Here is a 15,658-nt window from a genome sequence, read left to right on the forward strand (position 1 = left end):
AGAAAAAAACTAAAAAGCTTTATACAATATCGTATAATACATGCAATCTTTACTCACAAGAACAACATTGTCTCTCCACAACCACTTTTAGGAGTTAGATGTATGGTGGAAAAATGATTTTCTTTAGGACTACTAAAAGATAGGTGCTCACATTATATAATACTTTGTTTGGGGTTTGAACTGATTCAGGAACGGGGAAGGTCAACCAACCTTCAAAGTCGCAGGACCACAAGTGAAGTCCGGTTGGCTAATCGACCTCACAAATAGATCAGGGTTCGGTGATTCCAACTCCAGGATCACCTGATTTTAGAAGCATATATCATTAAAAACTATCTGAAACATAAACACAGTCATAACTCATAGTACTTCCAGATTATCATACCAAAATATTTTCTCCTTCTTGAAGAATTGGAGCCGGAATATAAAGGGTGCATTGTGGTCCAATGGACTGCAAAACAGGGTAAATGAAAAATGTGATGCACTTTGTCAAGAAAGACAAAACTGTCAAAAGAAATGACAATAATAATAACAAATCCATTGTCTACCGGCCAAAAACGTCCAACGTTGAAATCATTCACAAATGCAACTCCTTTGTTCCAACCTTTGAATGACAGGAATGTGTCTGAGACTTTGTCAATATTGAAATGACCAGTGTAAAATGCTGGTTCAATATTAAATTCTGCAAAAAGGAGCCACACCTTTTAGTGGCAACACTCTCAACTTTAACAGTGTAATTAAGACATGTTGCTCGAGGCCAAAAAACAGAGGCAGAACCATGATCCTGATGACAGAGATCAAAATATCGAAAAAGAATTTCATGAGAGCAAAGAGTAGCAATGAAATCCCATATAATTCATTGTACCGCACAAATCTCAGGCTTACTTTCTTGGTCTTTTAATTTGTTGCTGTCAGATTTTTCCAGAAATTCCATTTCTGCATTCAGAGTGATGGGATTAATCCTTTTGCTTTCATTTAAATTTTGGAGAGGGATGGAAATCATTTTCCATTTATACAGAGGCCTCGAGTTCACGTAAACAGAAGATAAAATACCCTGTGAAACAAATACCCAAACGACAATCATTTTGAGAAAGGTAAACAGAAAGATAGAGGCAAAAGAGATAACTTGAAAAAAAAAAGATGGCAAAATGCCCATTTTGCGTAGGCTACAAGCAACAGCATGGGATACAACGAAATAAGAGTTACCTTTTTGTCAAAAATATAAGGTCCATAATTCAAGCGTCCCATGTTTTCGATCTAAACAGGTAATTAGACAGATTATTGCAGTTAAACTGAAAACATAATTATTCATAAAAACCATAAAAAAGTAGATAACGAAGCATGAAATGCTAGTAAATAAGAAACTATTTTTTCCTAATTGCGTGGTTACACTCTACACTACTGCTGCGAAACAAAAATATTCATACCAAGATCAATAACTTAATTTTGGATGGGCATTTTACATAAGGCAGGTCAATTGTTGTAGTAGACCATCTTGTGATAGTGCCAACATATGACGGCCTTTTTGCACTATCGTCAGCACATGAAACAAACACTTGAGCTCTGTCATGCACCTGCAGCAAATTATACTTGAAAACATCATATCTCAACTTATTATGCTGATTGAGATAAATTTTCTTCAAAACTTTTGCATATATCAATACATCCAGCGGACTTGTCCAAGCTGTACAAGAAGGCATGAATCATTTTTCAATTAGTGAGATGAAATTTGCTAGTCAACCGAGATATTTTAATAAATTAAATGTTGAAGTACAGATTTTCCAGCAAAAAAATTAAACATATCTGAACACTACACTGGAAAGAGATGACCTTGGGTATGTACAACACATTTTTGTAGTCATTTGGAGCGTACTCAGAGGCATATAACACAAAACCGAACATCTGAAAATGGAAAATTCAAAGGAATCAGAACTCAAAGTCCATCTATTAAAACCATTAGGAGATCTGAACCACTTTTATGTTTTATCACCTGTCCAATGGCCTCCATTGATTTGGGAATCTCAGATTCCATCGCACCAAATAGATTTTTATAATCAATCGTATCATACAAAAATGAAATTTTATCCAGCTTAATACGTCCATAAGCCGTCTTTTCATTATCTGAAGGAATTGAAATGAGAGGCTTCGAACTATATTTAGCAATGACCCTTCTCAAAGCTGAAACCAAAGCATAACATAGTCAGGAAAAGGTTATCATAATCTTCAACGTTACGTTGTTAAATCTTTTTGTTGAAGATCCGATAAGATCATATCTGATAAGTTGGTTTTTCCCATTTAAATCTTTTATCAGCTTTTATCCTTTAGTTGTAATTCAAATATTTGGATAGATTATGTTGTTAGCTTGCACTTTTGCAGTATATATTAGTGTAGCACTGTATTCATTTTCTAAGGGAAGTGAAATAAAAATTCCTCACCTCATCATTATCTTCATAAATCCCACATGATATCAGAGCATAAGGCAGATCCTTGACAAAATACGGGACGAAATCCAGGAGGCCTCCACCTCTGAATCCGCAACTCCGGCACCCACACCAAATTCTCGGGTGACACATCGTCTCTCTCAATCACCTGCCATAAACTTAATGGCAGAAATTTTTTACCTCGGTCACAGTCCGTATTCATATACATACGTGGCCGAGGGAGAAGATTTACTCACGGGTTCTGCAACACGCCCCGAACCCACCGATCCAAATTTCAGGATTTGGAAGGCTGAAAACAACCAGGTTATGGCGTGGCTAATCAATTCAATGCTCCCGGAGACTGGGGAGAATTTCCTTTTTTATCCTTCTGCCTCGGAAATTTGGGATACTGCCCGTGAATCCTACTCCTACAACGACAATACGGCTGAGCTTTTTGCAACTTAATCAGCTATAGCCCTTATTCGCAACTGGCAAATCATTGACTTGACTGAGACGCATGACTGGAAATGCTCCAAAGACGAGAAGCTGTTCAGATCATTTATCGAAAACAAACGGGTCTTCAAGTTCCTCATGGGCCTAAATAATAATTTCGATGATGTCCGGGGCAGAGTCCTTAGCACTAAGCCAATGCCTAGCCTCCGCGCAGCCTTCTCAGCTGTGCGACAGGAGGAAAGCCGACGCAAAGTGATGCTGGGCTCATCGCTACAGTCCTCTGATAGCTCTGCTCTAGTCCTTCAACGCCAAAATGCCCCATCACATACTGAAGGTACTGCCCAGCAAGGAGTTCGTCACGGACAGCCTCCAAACAACACAAAAGGAAAAATTCCGGGACGTCCTTGGTGTGAATTCTGCAAGAAACCAACTCACAATATCGAAAGCTGCTGGAAGATACATGGTAAACCAGTGGATTGGAAACAAGCAAGGGAACGCCGCGCGCACAACGCTGTCTCTGATCAGCCCTCGTCTACGGTAGCGACTTTCACCAAGGAACAATTGGACGCTCTCCAGAAGTTTTTCTCCCAGCATACCTCATCTTCCCCATCTCCTGTCGTCGGAATGGGTCGCACTGCTATTCCAGGTGATATTCCCCTTGCTCTTATCTCACATACTGATTTATCAAGTTATTGGATAGTATATTCAGGTGCATCAGACCATTTGCCCAACCAATTGCAAATGTTCACATCATACACCCCTCTACGGGTCTCTCAATCAGTCCGAGTAGCAAATGGTTCTTGTACAAGAGTACTTGGGTCCGGTTCAATTTGGTTATCCACAGACTTATGCTTACATAACGTGTTATTTGTTCCCGCACTTCATTGTAATCTGTTGTCCGTCAGTGCATTGAATAAGAACTTGCATTGCTCTGCAACCTTTTCGATTGACTCATGTGTTTTTCAGGACCTGGAATCGGGGAGGACGATTGGCAATGTTGAGTGTTGTGCAGGTCTCTATCTACTAAAGATGAAGCCCCCCTCCGAGTCTTTATTTTTCAATCCCTCTGGCAATCATATTCCGCATTCAGACCCTTTAGAGATAACGAGATTTTGTTATGGCACTATCGTCTAAGCCATCCAAATTTTTGTATCTCAAGAAATTATTTCCATCGTTATTGAATAACAACACTTCTCATTTACCCGATTGTGATGTTTGTCAATTATCAAGACATGCTCGTACATCGTTCAAACCACAAATATATAATCCATCCAAACCATTCTCACTAATATATAGCGATATTTGGGGTCATCGTGTAAAAAACATAATGGGTACTCGATGGTTCTTATTATTTGTTGACGATCATACTCGTCTGTATTGGCTCATGAAAGACCAGAGTGAGACGTCTACAATTTTTAAAACATTCTCCGCTATGATTCACACACAATTCTCAACTGATATCCAAATTTTGCGAACTGATCGGGCTCGGGACTTCTTTGACACAGTTCTTGGAGACTACCTAACCACTCGTGGAATAATTCATCAAAGCTCATGCGTTCATACACCTCAACAAAATGGTACCGCAGAACGCAAAAATCGTCATCTCCTGGAGGTGGCTCGTTCTTTATTGTTCACACATAATGTCCCTTATCATTTCTGGGGTGAGGCTGCACTCACAGCCACATACCTCATAAATCGAATGCCATCTAGAGTCCTTAAGTTCCAACGACCTATTCAGTCTCTCCTCAACATCTACCCTAACTCACACTTACTGCACAATATTCCATCGTGTGTCTTTGGGTGTGCATCATTTGTGTATATTCATTCCCAACATAGAAGCAAACTTGACCCGCGTTCACTCAAATGTATCTTCTTGGGGTATTCATTTAATCAGAAGAGGTATAAGTGTTATTCCTCGACCACAAAAAGATTCTACAATACCATGGATGTCACATTTAATGAGTCTGAACCATTCTTTCCACCTTCCTCAGCTCAGGGAGAGCAAGTGATTAACGACCTTCAGAATCTGGATCTTCTACACCCACCTCAAATACATCTTGATGATACAATCCATACTATCCCACCAAATCACTCCCAAATTCTACCTTTTGACCATGTCTATACACGTAGGAAATCTCCTCCAGGCCAAACACACAATCAGCAAGCCAAGAGCACTCCCTCAATACCAGATCCTCTGGAAAACAATCAAGGTATGCCAAGCTCCACCTCACCTGATATTGATGATAGACCAATTGCATTAAGAAAAAGAATCAGATCATGCACCCAACACCCTATAATTAATTTTGTCTCTCTTGATCTATTGTCTCTTGCATATCGAGCTTTTGTTGTGAATTTAGACCAAGTACAGGTCCCATCAAACATCACCGAGGTCTGCAACATCCACAATGGAGGGCGGCGGCTTTTGACAAAATAAATGCTCTTGAAAAGAATAATACTTGGCAGATCACAGAACTTCCTCTTGGAAAACGAATTGTTGGTTGCAATTGGATTTTCACAATCAAACATAAGGCTTCTGGGAGCATTGAACTATATAAAACACGATTAGTAGCAAAGGGGTTTACTCAGACATATGGGATTGACTATCAAGAGACATTTGTCCATGTTGCCATGCTAAATACTGTTTGTGTACTCCTATCTATTGCTGCAAATCTAGACTGGCCCATATATCAACTTGATGTCAAAAATGCCTTCTTAAATGGAGATCTGGAAGAGGAGACCTACATGAGTATTTCACCTGTATTCGAATCCAAAACGACGGCCAATAAAGTCTATTGGTTAAAAAAATCTCTTTATGGTTTGAAGCAGTCTCCCAGAGCTTGGTTCCACAAGTTTACCAAAGTATTGAAAGAAAGTGGATACATACGGTGTCAATCAGATCACACTATGTTTGTCAAGCATTCCAACCAAGACAGGAGTTATGTTATCATCGTATATGTTGACGACATTATAATTACTGAGAACCATGAAGAAAGCATAACTCAGATCAAGCAACTACTCTCAAGAGAATTCGAGATGATAGATCTAGGACTGTTGAAATATTTATTGGGGATGGAAGTGGCCATATCAATTTCTCAAAGAAAATATGTCCTTGACCTTTTGAAAGAGATTGGGATGTTGGGATGCAAGCATGTTGATACTCCTATGGATCCAAATATAAAACTTGGAAAGAACGAGGAAAGTCCAATGATCGACGAAGGACCATACCAGAGGTTAGTGGGCAAACTGATATATCTATCTCACACAAGACCGGACATTGGATTTGTTGCAAGTGTTGTAAGCCAATTCATGAACAATCAACTAAAGAACATATGAATGTTGTTTGTCGTATATTGAAGTACCTCAAAGGATCCCCTGGAAAGGGACTATGCTTCCAGAAGCCAGCACAAAGAAACATACAGGTATACAGTGACGCTGATTGGGCAGGATCTTCCACTGACAGACAATCTACATCTGGGTATTGCTCATTTGTATGGGGGTAACCTCGTAACATGGCGAAGCAAGAAACAATCTGTGGTGGCAAGAAGCAGTGCAGAAGCTGAGTTTCGGTCATTGGCTAATGGAACTTGTGAAGAGATACGGATACAAAGGTTCTTGGCAGAACTGAAAGTAGAGGGGCATCAAGAAATAGAACTGAAGTATGATAACCAAGCGACGATAAGTATTGCCAAGAATCCAGTCCTATCATGATTGAACTAAGCACGTTGAAGCCGATCGTCATTTCATAAGTGAAAAACTCGAGAAAGAGACTTTGAAAATCTGTTGTCCCCAGCCACACCCAAGTTGCAGACATTCTAACTAAGGCCTTATACCGACCAAATTTTGAAAACTTAGTGTCCAAGTTGGGCATGATCAACATATACAACCCAACTTGAGGGAAGAGTGTTGAAGATCCGATAAGATCATATCAGATAAGTTGGTTTTTCCCATTTAAATCTTTTATCAGCTTTTATCTTTTAGTTGTAATTCAAATATTTGGATAGATTAGGTTGTTAGCTTGCACTTTTGCATTATATATTAGTGTAGCACTGTATTCATTTTTTAAGGGAAGTGAAATAAGAATTCCTCACCTCATCAGTATCTTCATAAAATCCCACACTTTTTCTAAAAAATCAGAGACAGTGACAGCGTCAAATTTCGAATATTGAGAGGGATGTAGGAAATACTTTACAAGCACATCTATATGAAAAGAATTAATCACAGAGTTTAAATGATTATAGAATTTAAATGATTATAGATTTCATGTGTTTTCTTAATGTGCAGTCTAGAAAGAAAAAAAATCAAAAAGAAGAAGAAGATACTTGCAGATTTCCACAAGGTGAACTTACCTTTGTACTTTTTGTTGTCCACATCTCCAGATTCCTTGATAGGCGCATCCTAGAAAATGAGGTGGCAGTTTGAGAAGGAAGAAGTGTGATAAGCTTAGTGATGACATGGTTAACGGATTCATGATCTTCCTCACATAATCATAAGATGTAAGGTCAGGCTTGTAGTCGGACTCATTTGCTCCGGTGTTGGCACCACTATAAAATCCAAAGTTTGTGCCACCATGTGCCATCTAGAATAAAGAGCATATGTAATCCTATGAGTGGTAAACAGTCATTTTTGACAACCAAACATAGAGTATAAAGGCATACATAGAGGACAGCAGACCCATTCTTTGACAAAATCTTTTCCAAATAAGTTGCAGTTTGAGTTGCATCAGTGCTTGCAATATTCTCTCCCCAATGAGTGAGCCAACCAGTATAGAATTCGCTGAAATAAAAAACATGATTAAGAGAAGGAAATATTTCACAGAACCCATATGAAGAAAAAAAGATACCAACGCTGAGAGTGGTGGCGATTTTCCTGGTGCATTAAACTCTTTTTGCAGCTTAAATATGGGCCATGGATCATCTCCAGTAGTGAAGTCAACGGCTATATGGAAAAGTGAAACTTCAGACTGATTGTTGTAATTGAACAAAGTATTAGATAGGATAACCCATAGTTATTAAAAAAATGCCCATGAGGTATGCACTAGGCTAACTCAACAAGGCTCTGCTTTTGCTGCTCGAGACAAGCTAAGGGCAGTCCTTTGCTGAAGCGCTTACTTTAACCATAAAACCTCGAACTTCGTTTGCTTAAAGCAGCTTTTAAATGCACGTTAAATATATAAATAGTACATCCAAGAACATATGCAAGATATCAGTTACTCATTTCCGCTTAGTGGCTATGAAAATTTGTTTTGTTATGGTTTTGCAAATTACATAATAGGTTAATTGTTTTCAGCTCCATTTGTATTTGAAATTTTTTTTGTCTTTATTTGCGCCTTCACTAGGACAAATTCCTACATCCACCAGTGCCAATGGAGTTGGGAAACGTGAGTTGTTGAATAGACTTCTCTAAGATCATTGGCTACAGTTGCTCTCAGTAAATACTCGGGTAATCAATTTTGAATTACTAGTATGAAATCAATAGAAATAGTCTCTACGTTAGTCACACAAGGAAACTGTGGGAACTCGAATGAATGATTCTAAAATTGAGTATTCTTGTCATCTAACCAGAGAAAACAGCATCTCCTTGAATTGTTCCTTTCTCAAGAGTTTCTCTCGAACCTCCATCTGTAGTATACCTACAAACAACAGTGTAATTCCATATAGATGTGTAAAAAATAATCAAGATTTATCAATTAGTGATTATAAGGTTTAAAGAAGACAGATAAGGCTACACCCATTATTTTCTCAAACCACAACTGTATTACCAGGAACTAAATATGCATGACAAGACAAATACACCAAAATCCTAGCACTAAACGCCACAACCTCAGAGTCACACTTGCAGTGGGATATGATAATGCATAAGAAAGCATTCAAGAATATAAAGTAACAACTTCTTCAACTATTTATGCACCCATCTTACAATATGATATCATCTCCAAGGAGCCGCCGTGCAAGTTTAACCAAATAATGCAAGTAAGCTTTGTCATCCCCATATGAGCCGAATTCATTCTCAATCTGTCAAATTATTTAGCACTTAGAATATCCACTATTAACATAAGATAACGGACAAAAAATGAGGATATGCAAGAATCATTAGCAACAAAACTCTCGGTTATGTTGCATAAAAAATATTTAGTTTATAATTCAATATTTCCCACATACTTGCAAGATAGAAGTTTCAAGAGCTAGATTTCCAATCGCAAGATAATTACCTTATGATGACATGATGTATTGATTGACCTTTTGGGAATGTAAAACCAGGAAGTAACAACATGGTTTGAAGCTAATTTTTTTTTCTAGTTTTACTCCTAATTTTGGGTCGCTCTATATTTATTCCTCAATTACCATAAAAAATATGTATTCCTAAATGTATAATATTTGATCTAACCATATGATTTTGAGGTGTTAAATCAAAACGATTGCAGAAATGTGCTAACAATTTTGAGGGTTATAACCTTATATTATAACATTTATGGAAGAAGAAAATCTGTCGTGCAGAAATAACATCAGCAATAATGAAGTAATCACCTAATTTTAAGTACGGAAGGTATATTAGTTGTTGTATACCGTGTAGCAGGAAGCGATTGAATGAAAAAGTTTCACAAGAACAGGAGCCATGCCATAGCTACATCAGTTAAAAGCCAAGCTGAACACTAAAAGTATCCTTCAAACAGTCAATTCATATATATTTTTGCACTATTTTTATTGTTGTTCTTAGATTCTGGTAAAGGACAGGAGTAACTACATATAATATTTTATTAGACAATTTAATGAAGCATCCGATTCCTTGGTTTGACCCACCTGGTACATTATAACAGGACCTCCATTGCTGTAAAGAAGAGGAGACACTTTTGGAAGTAGGATAGACCACCATTTTTCCACCTCAAAAGTTGAATTCAGCAGTGAAAAAATCAGCAAATATATCTTCACAAATCAAGTAGTGAGTTGGCATGATTAAATTCGTTTTTCTAGGCAAATAAATTTACCAGTTGAAGGAAGGCGGCATCTGATGATCTAAGCTTGATCTCAGGCTCTTTGGCAAGCAACCAAGCAGGCAAGCCTCCCAAATCCCACTCTATAACCCCAAGAAAAATAAAATGGAGATAAACACATGCCACAAGGAGGTAACCCTGCTAAACATTTCCCAGTTTGAAATCGCATCTCAAAATATAGTAGACTATAGTTGGGGTTTAATTCAAACAGAAAATATTTATCTAGAACAGCCAGGTTGCTGGTTTGAAAATGGGTAAAAACTCAAATATATAAAGCAGAATTCAGACCTTTAGGCAATCATGAGAGAACATGGTACTACAGTAAGAGCCAAAAGATATGCCTCAATTGAACTGATAGACCAAAGGAAAAACATGACAAAAGCTCTTTGGACAACTGTAATTGTCCATGAATTACCTTAATGGTAAATAATTTACTATGATTTTAACTTAAGATTGAAAACCGTAGTGACAACTAACATCATACAAACATCGTTGTTTTATTCCTGCCTTCCTTTCAATCCCAATTCCCAACTAAGGTCATACGGTCAACCTGAAATATTATTGCATGTTAAAAATCATCTAAACTCATGCACAATCAGTCAAAGTCGCCATTGGGAGATGAAAAATTCCATCTCCGAGTATTATAGTAAATTCGGCAAATGGAATATGTAAACTCCAAATTACAAACTTACAAATGGCTTGACTTTAGAAGACTAGATTTGGGAAAGGTATTTGGATTCAATAGCTTTGGAAAAAATAATATTATATAAAGTCCTAAAAAACAGTGCTAACCTCCACAAATATAAGGCCCAGCACGCAGCATAACCAATAAATCCAATTTCTTGCAGAGCTTCAGAAAGAAAACAATATCTGCAATGCCTTCAAACACCAGATGCTCCTGTATCGGCTCATGCAAATTCCATGGAACATAGGTCTGAATTGTATTCAAGCCCAACGCCTTAGCCCTCAGCAGTCTATCTTCCCAATACTATAATTCATGACCCACAAGAATAAATAGACAAAATGCCACTATAAACTAGTACCGCAAGCAGCACAACAGGGGAGTAGAGAGAGATCAGATAAATTAGCATGCCAAGTTAAACTTAAGTTTAGAATTAAAAAGAATAAAAGAATTGATCAATCTCAATTAGAATGACATCTAACGGTACCTCAGGATGCACCCGGAAATAATGCAAGTCACCACCTATGATCCTAAATGGCTCCCCATCTTTCCAAAACATGTCCTCCGATATCTCAAATTTGTTTCCTTTTTGCTGTTTTGAGATCAATAGAACTAAGAGACTGTGCTACAAACAAGCATAGTGAAGTTGAAAGGAAATGGAGGTCTGAGTACGTACTTTACCCAGATGAGATTGATGGGAGAGAGATGGGAGAGGGGTAAACGCACCAAAAACCAAAAGGGATATCAAGAAAACGAATATTTTGACCGTAATTCTTCTCAGACTTCTCTTTCTCGCCATATTTTCGAGAATATGATGGTCACATAAACATCCTCCACCACCAGTGTAGTGTTCCTCCTCTTCTTCCCCAGCTGGAGTAAAGTAAGAGTTTCATATCCAAAACAAACGCGGGCTGGGCTCATCTTATATTGGGCTTTCTCATGCCCATATGTTATCTAACAAAATTCAGCCCAAATAAATTTTTATAACCACTATTCCTTGTCCTCTTGAATCTCTCGCTGCTATATATATCTTGCTAAAATGCACTCCCTGGTCGCATTTCTTTTTTCGATTGACTCAATTTTGTTAAATACAAAAATTATTTGTAAATTTTGTTTTTCCAATGATTTTTCAAAATCCGTGTAGGGAAAAAAAAAAAAAACATTGTATTTGGGACGGTAAGGCATATGGAACTTATCACTATCATTTTATGGGGTATTTGAAATATATAGCCTTTATGATTAATTTCACGTAATATAAATTCGGTCTTCGCTGGAAATGTGTTGTCGATTGGCTACATGACATGAAGACAATTTGCAAACAATAAAGGATTGAAATATTGAATTGAAACAAAATAATGGCGTGAGATGAAATCCAGGAAGACAAGGTTTTCAAAAAAGAATAATATTCGTTAATCTTTTTGGATACAGATAGATATTTACACTGCCTAAAGCTACTGCATTCTAGTGACAACACGATGGCTCTGATCTGCCCGGTCCTTTTCATTCATTCTAGCTAGCTTAAAAATAAAATTAAAAATTGTAACTTTGTAATTCACACATGTATCATTGGGAACTTTTGTCTCCATCACATTAGTAGTTGCCTTGATTTACGAGCTTCTTCAACCTTATATATATATATATATATATATATATATATCTATCTTCTACATTTATATATAGAAATGGAAATTCAAAATGAAGAATAATATATATGTGGATCAGTGCCACAAGTATATATTTATTTAATACATTGCAAGCAAGCATTTATGTGGTCCGAGAAGTATTCAATTTTAATCATAACCTAAATTTAATACTCGCATTCAATAGACAGATTTTCAATTTTTTTTTTTTAAAAAAAAAACTAGTTTTCAATTTACATTTGAACGACTGACATGTGTTGTATCATCCTAAAAAGGTTCAAAATAGTTAACTAAGCAAAAACCAGACTGCTAACGATTAATATATATTATTATATCATAATCTTAAAAAATAATGAGCAAGCTAAGAGATAGCTAGGGTTTCAAATTCAACACGAGTTTCTTTCTTCTCTCTTCCATCAGTCATGACTAGTTTGACAAAATAATCAAAGGGTCCTCGAAAGATTTAATCTTGCCAAGATTTTTGGGTTTGATTTCCATCATTATTCTGAGCACATGCAGCACCAGCGCTTTTGTTCATGCAGTTGCTCAAACCAGTCAAACTTAGAATTTCACTTCGAGACAAATGCCTCAGTCCCAAGAAATCCCTTGTCAACCCATCGTTTCCACCAGTACCTTCATGATTTACGCCATTGCTTCCCCCACGAGCTTTCTTTGCTGCGACACGATGATTCAAGATTCCACCAAATGCGTTAATGTCTTCATCAAATGCTGACCCGTCAAATCCAGAGCTCGAAGATAGAGGATGGCCGGGGTGCATTATCATTTCATGGAGGAAAGAAGATGATGAAGAAGAAAGAGGCTTATTGTTATTATCATTATTATTAATATTGTTAATATTAATGATATTGTTGTTGCTAGGGTCACCTCCTGATGCACCTGGTCCTGTACTACTACCAACACCTGTCATTGCTGCAGCTTTATTCCCAAATGAAGTCAAGCCATTGATGAACTCATCACGTGAAGACAAGTTTAAACCAAAACCAGATGTTATATTTTGACCAGGATCACCAGCAGCAGACATGTGAGTTTGGTGGGGCCTGATAAACACACCCGCGGGTGATGCACATTGGTTGCTGATGCCTTTTGCGCCCATCTGTGCTGCTTTCTGCAGCAATGCAGTTGCTGAGAGGTGTGGCTGGGGGTGGTGGTAAGGGGGTAGGGCGGCGGGGCCCAAGCTGCTGCTAGGGTTTGGGTTTGGATTCTGATGATCTTGGTTGTGTTGAAAGCCTTGAAAGAGTGATGATGGAGTGGTACTGCTGGTGAGGTCAATGGGTTGTGGGCCAAGAAATGATGAGCAAGATAGCCATGGTGGGATCTCTGGCCTTAGGCTGAAATTTTGTTGCTCTTTCTTGATGGGAAATGGGAGATCATTTGTGTTATTGAACTGGGATTGAATTTGTTGGAGATTTATGTGATGAGATGCTCCTGCGACAGCTTGAAATGGGATTGTGTTATTTCTTGAATTTTCTTCTGCTAGAGCATCACAAAAAGCTCTGTGTGTGATAAAGCTATCTCTCCTGAAAAAGAGCAAGAAAATTACATTCAAGAATTAAGAAACACGCAAACACTATGTATATTGAATACGTGCTAATTTAGTTGATGGAATATGAATTTGTTGAATAAAAATTTATTGGTCGAGTCTGCTTGTATATGAATAGTGTAAGTGGAGGCTCATTTGACAGGATATGGGAAATATATATAATTTACAATTATAGTGGAATATTTTAATCAACAAGTGTGTGTCAAATCAGTCGGCTCTATCACTCTTATTGAAATTTGAAAATGAAGTCCCGAAGTTTCAAAAAAAAAAAAAAAAAAGAAGTCCCTGGAAATATAGATGAGTCCAAAAAGGAGAATAATTTTGAGAAAAAAGAGGACAAAAACAGTTATGAAATTAGGAAATCAAGAAATGCCCTCCATAGCTGGCTAGTTAGGTGCCCATTTTCATACAGTGATTGATGGGATAAACTTCACACATATCCAAAAAAGAAAGCCTTGATAAACTAAAATAATAATCAAGAAATTTGTAACTGCACAATTTTGATATAAAAAAAATAAACTGGTGATTTTTGGTAACTAAAATAGCGACTCCAAGTTTAATTACCTGGAGAAGATAGTTCCACAATCACATCTGTATTCCTTGGTGCCACAAATCTTTGAGTGCGCTTTCCAGTCTGATTGAACCGCATACCTCTTTGAGCATTTCTCACATTTCCATTTCTTATCCCCATGTTTTCTACAAAAGTGTTTCTTGATTCCTGTCAAATCTCCCAATGCCCTTGATGGATCATGGTGGACACAGCTGCTTTCTGGGCAAACATACACTTTTTTCCTTATCTCTTTGCTTGTTCTTTGCTTCAGCTTCCATGGCAGATTGTGTCCTCTTCTGTGAAGCTGCAGGTTTTGGTCCCTTTGAAACCCTTTGTTGCAGATTTCACACACAAATCTGTTGGTTGCCAAGAGGGTTCTTGGTGACAAAGCTATCACTTCTGCATCAGGGTCTATAAAGAAAAACGGATCGAAGAGTTTCATTTCTTGAATACCAATAACAAATCAAAACTGATTTTTTAGGTGGGCTTTCGTGTTCGTTTTTTGTTTTTACCTGGATGGCCTGGTTGGTTTCTCTTTTTCTTGATTGGCTGTGGCTGAGGTTGATTTGTGGGTTGAAAATTATGGAGTGGATGGTACATTCCACCATTGTCGTTCCTGTTACTTGAAGAAACACTAGCTTCACCAGATGCAGTAGTCAAATTAGACATGTTTTCTTCCGCGGGAGTTTGTTGAATGGATGCCAAACTTTTCATCATTTTTTCCCTTTAAATCTGAATATTTCTTCAAACAGATGCAAATTAATACATCAGCAAAAGCATAATCATTAGCTAGAAATCCAAGTACTGTTGAATCATGGGGTGAGGATGAGTCCACAGATCTTTAACCTTTTCTTAACAATAAGACAGCATTTTTGAGATCTAAAGACAAAATACTAACCTAGAAAAAGGCTAAAGTAGGTGAAAACTGGACAAATATTTGTTCCTTAAAAGTTTAGTTTCTTGTTTGCACCTTAAAAAAACTTCAACCCCCTTCTTGATGATGGCTTCCTTCCACCCTTTGGCATCAGCACAACGGACAACTATTTTTTTTCTGGAAAAATAAAATAAAATAAAAGAAAGATAAAGCTAAAATCTGACTGAAGATGATACCAAAAAACCACAAGTTTAATTTCTGCTAGATTTTCTTGCTAAAACCAAGAAACTCAGAACAGAAACATGCCTGTGCCTTGTAGGAACAAATAATAAGCAACACGCATCTTCTGTTCAGGATTTCTTTTTTAGAAAAAAAGCTTTTTCAGTGTGTGTGTGTGTGTGTTTTGAGAAGAAAGAGATGTGGATGAGAAAAATCCTGAAAATTAATTCCACCCTTTGCAAAAAAATAACTCACAACCCTACGGCTAACTCTG

General features: G+C 37.4%; 2 protein-coding genes across 8 annotated transcripts; both read right to left on the bottom strand.

Moving 5' to 3' along the window:
* LOC142528757 (beta-galactosidase 17) lies at positions 1-11,418 on the bottom strand. Of its 4 annotated transcripts, none has more exons than XM_075633905.1 (19): positions 11,217-11,418; positions 11,028-11,132; positions 10,651-10,846; positions 9,853-9,941; positions 9,668-9,748; positions 8,787-8,881; positions 8,429-8,499; positions 7,715-7,805; positions 7,526-7,643; positions 7,351-7,446; positions 7,217-7,265; positions 1,988-2,175; positions 1,828-1,899; positions 1,425-1,571; positions 1,203-1,254; positions 883-933; positions 546-679; positions 383-448; positions 1-300 (listed from the first exon to the last, which is right to left on the bottom strand). In XM_075633905.1, exons 1-19 carry the CDS (start codon positions 11,337-11,339, stop codon positions 202-204), a joined length of 1,923 nt encoding a protein of 640 aa, XP_075490020.1. In that variant the 5' UTR covers positions 11,340-11,418; the 3' UTR covers positions 1-201. The 4 variants fall into 4 exon arrangements, with proteins under 4 accessions (XP_075490020.1, XP_075490019.1, XP_075490022.1 ...); XM_075633904.1 differs by having other exon boundaries at positions 883-1,051; positions 1,204-1,254; positions 11,217-11,417; XM_075633907.1 differs by lacking the exons at positions 1-300; positions 383-448 and having other exon boundaries at positions 549-781.
* Positions 11,419-12,496: 1,078 nt separating this feature from the next.
* LOC142528861 (protein indeterminate-domain 7-like) lies at positions 12,497-15,658 on the bottom strand. Of its 4 annotated transcripts, none has more exons than XM_075634106.1 (4): positions 15,262-15,658; positions 14,804-15,023; positions 14,306-14,702; positions 12,497-13,718 (listed from the first exon to the last, which is right to left on the bottom strand). In XM_075634106.1, the coding sequence occupies exons 2-4, from the start codon at positions 15,006-15,008 to the stop codon at positions 12,644-12,646; spliced, it is 1,677 nt and encodes a 558-aa protein (XP_075490221.1). In that variant the 5' UTR covers positions 15,009-15,023; positions 15,262-15,658; the 3' UTR covers positions 12,497-12,643. The 4 variants fall into 4 exon arrangements, with proteins under 4 accessions (XP_075490221.1, XP_075490219.1, XP_075490220.1 ...); XM_075634104.1 differs by having other exon boundaries at positions 14,804-15,033; XM_075634105.1 differs by having other exon boundaries at positions 15,190-15,658.

The sequence above is a fragment of the Primulina tabacum genome, chromosome 16, assembly GCF_025594145.1.
Source record: "Primulina tabacum isolate GXHZ01 chromosome 16, ASM2559414v2, whole genome shotgun sequence".
Taxonomy (NCBI): domain Eukaryota; kingdom Viridiplantae; phylum Streptophyta; class Magnoliopsida; order Lamiales; family Gesneriaceae; genus Primulina; species Primulina tabacum.

Excerpts from the sequence above, each read along its gene's own strand:
- LOC142528757 (XM_075633904.1), bottom strand. The coding sequence starts at position 11,339 with ATGGCGAGAAAGAGAAGTCTGAGAAGAATTACGGTCAAAATATTCGTT. Across the intron at positions 7,644-7,714 it reads AAATCGCCACCACTCTCAGC|CGAATTCTATACTGGTTGGC; the intron begins GTTGGTATCTTT and ends TTTTTATTTCAG. Across the intron at positions 2,176-7,216 it reads GGACAACAAAAAGTACAAAG|CTTTGAGAAGGGTCATTGCT; the intron begins GTAAGTTCACCT and ends CTTTGGTTTCAG.
- LOC142528861 (XM_075634106.1), bottom strand. The coding sequence starts at position 15,008 with ATGATGAAAAGTTTGGCATCCATTCAACAAACTCCCGCGGAAGAAAAC. Across the intron at positions 14,703-14,803 it reads AAACCAACCAGGCCATCCAG|ACCCTGATGCAGAAGTGATA; the intron begins GTAAAAACAAAA and ends TTTTCTTTATAG. Across the intron at positions 13,719-14,305 it reads TGTGGAACTATCTTCTCCAG|GAGAGATAGCTTTATCACAC; the intron begins GTAATTAAACTT and ends GCTCTTTTTCAG.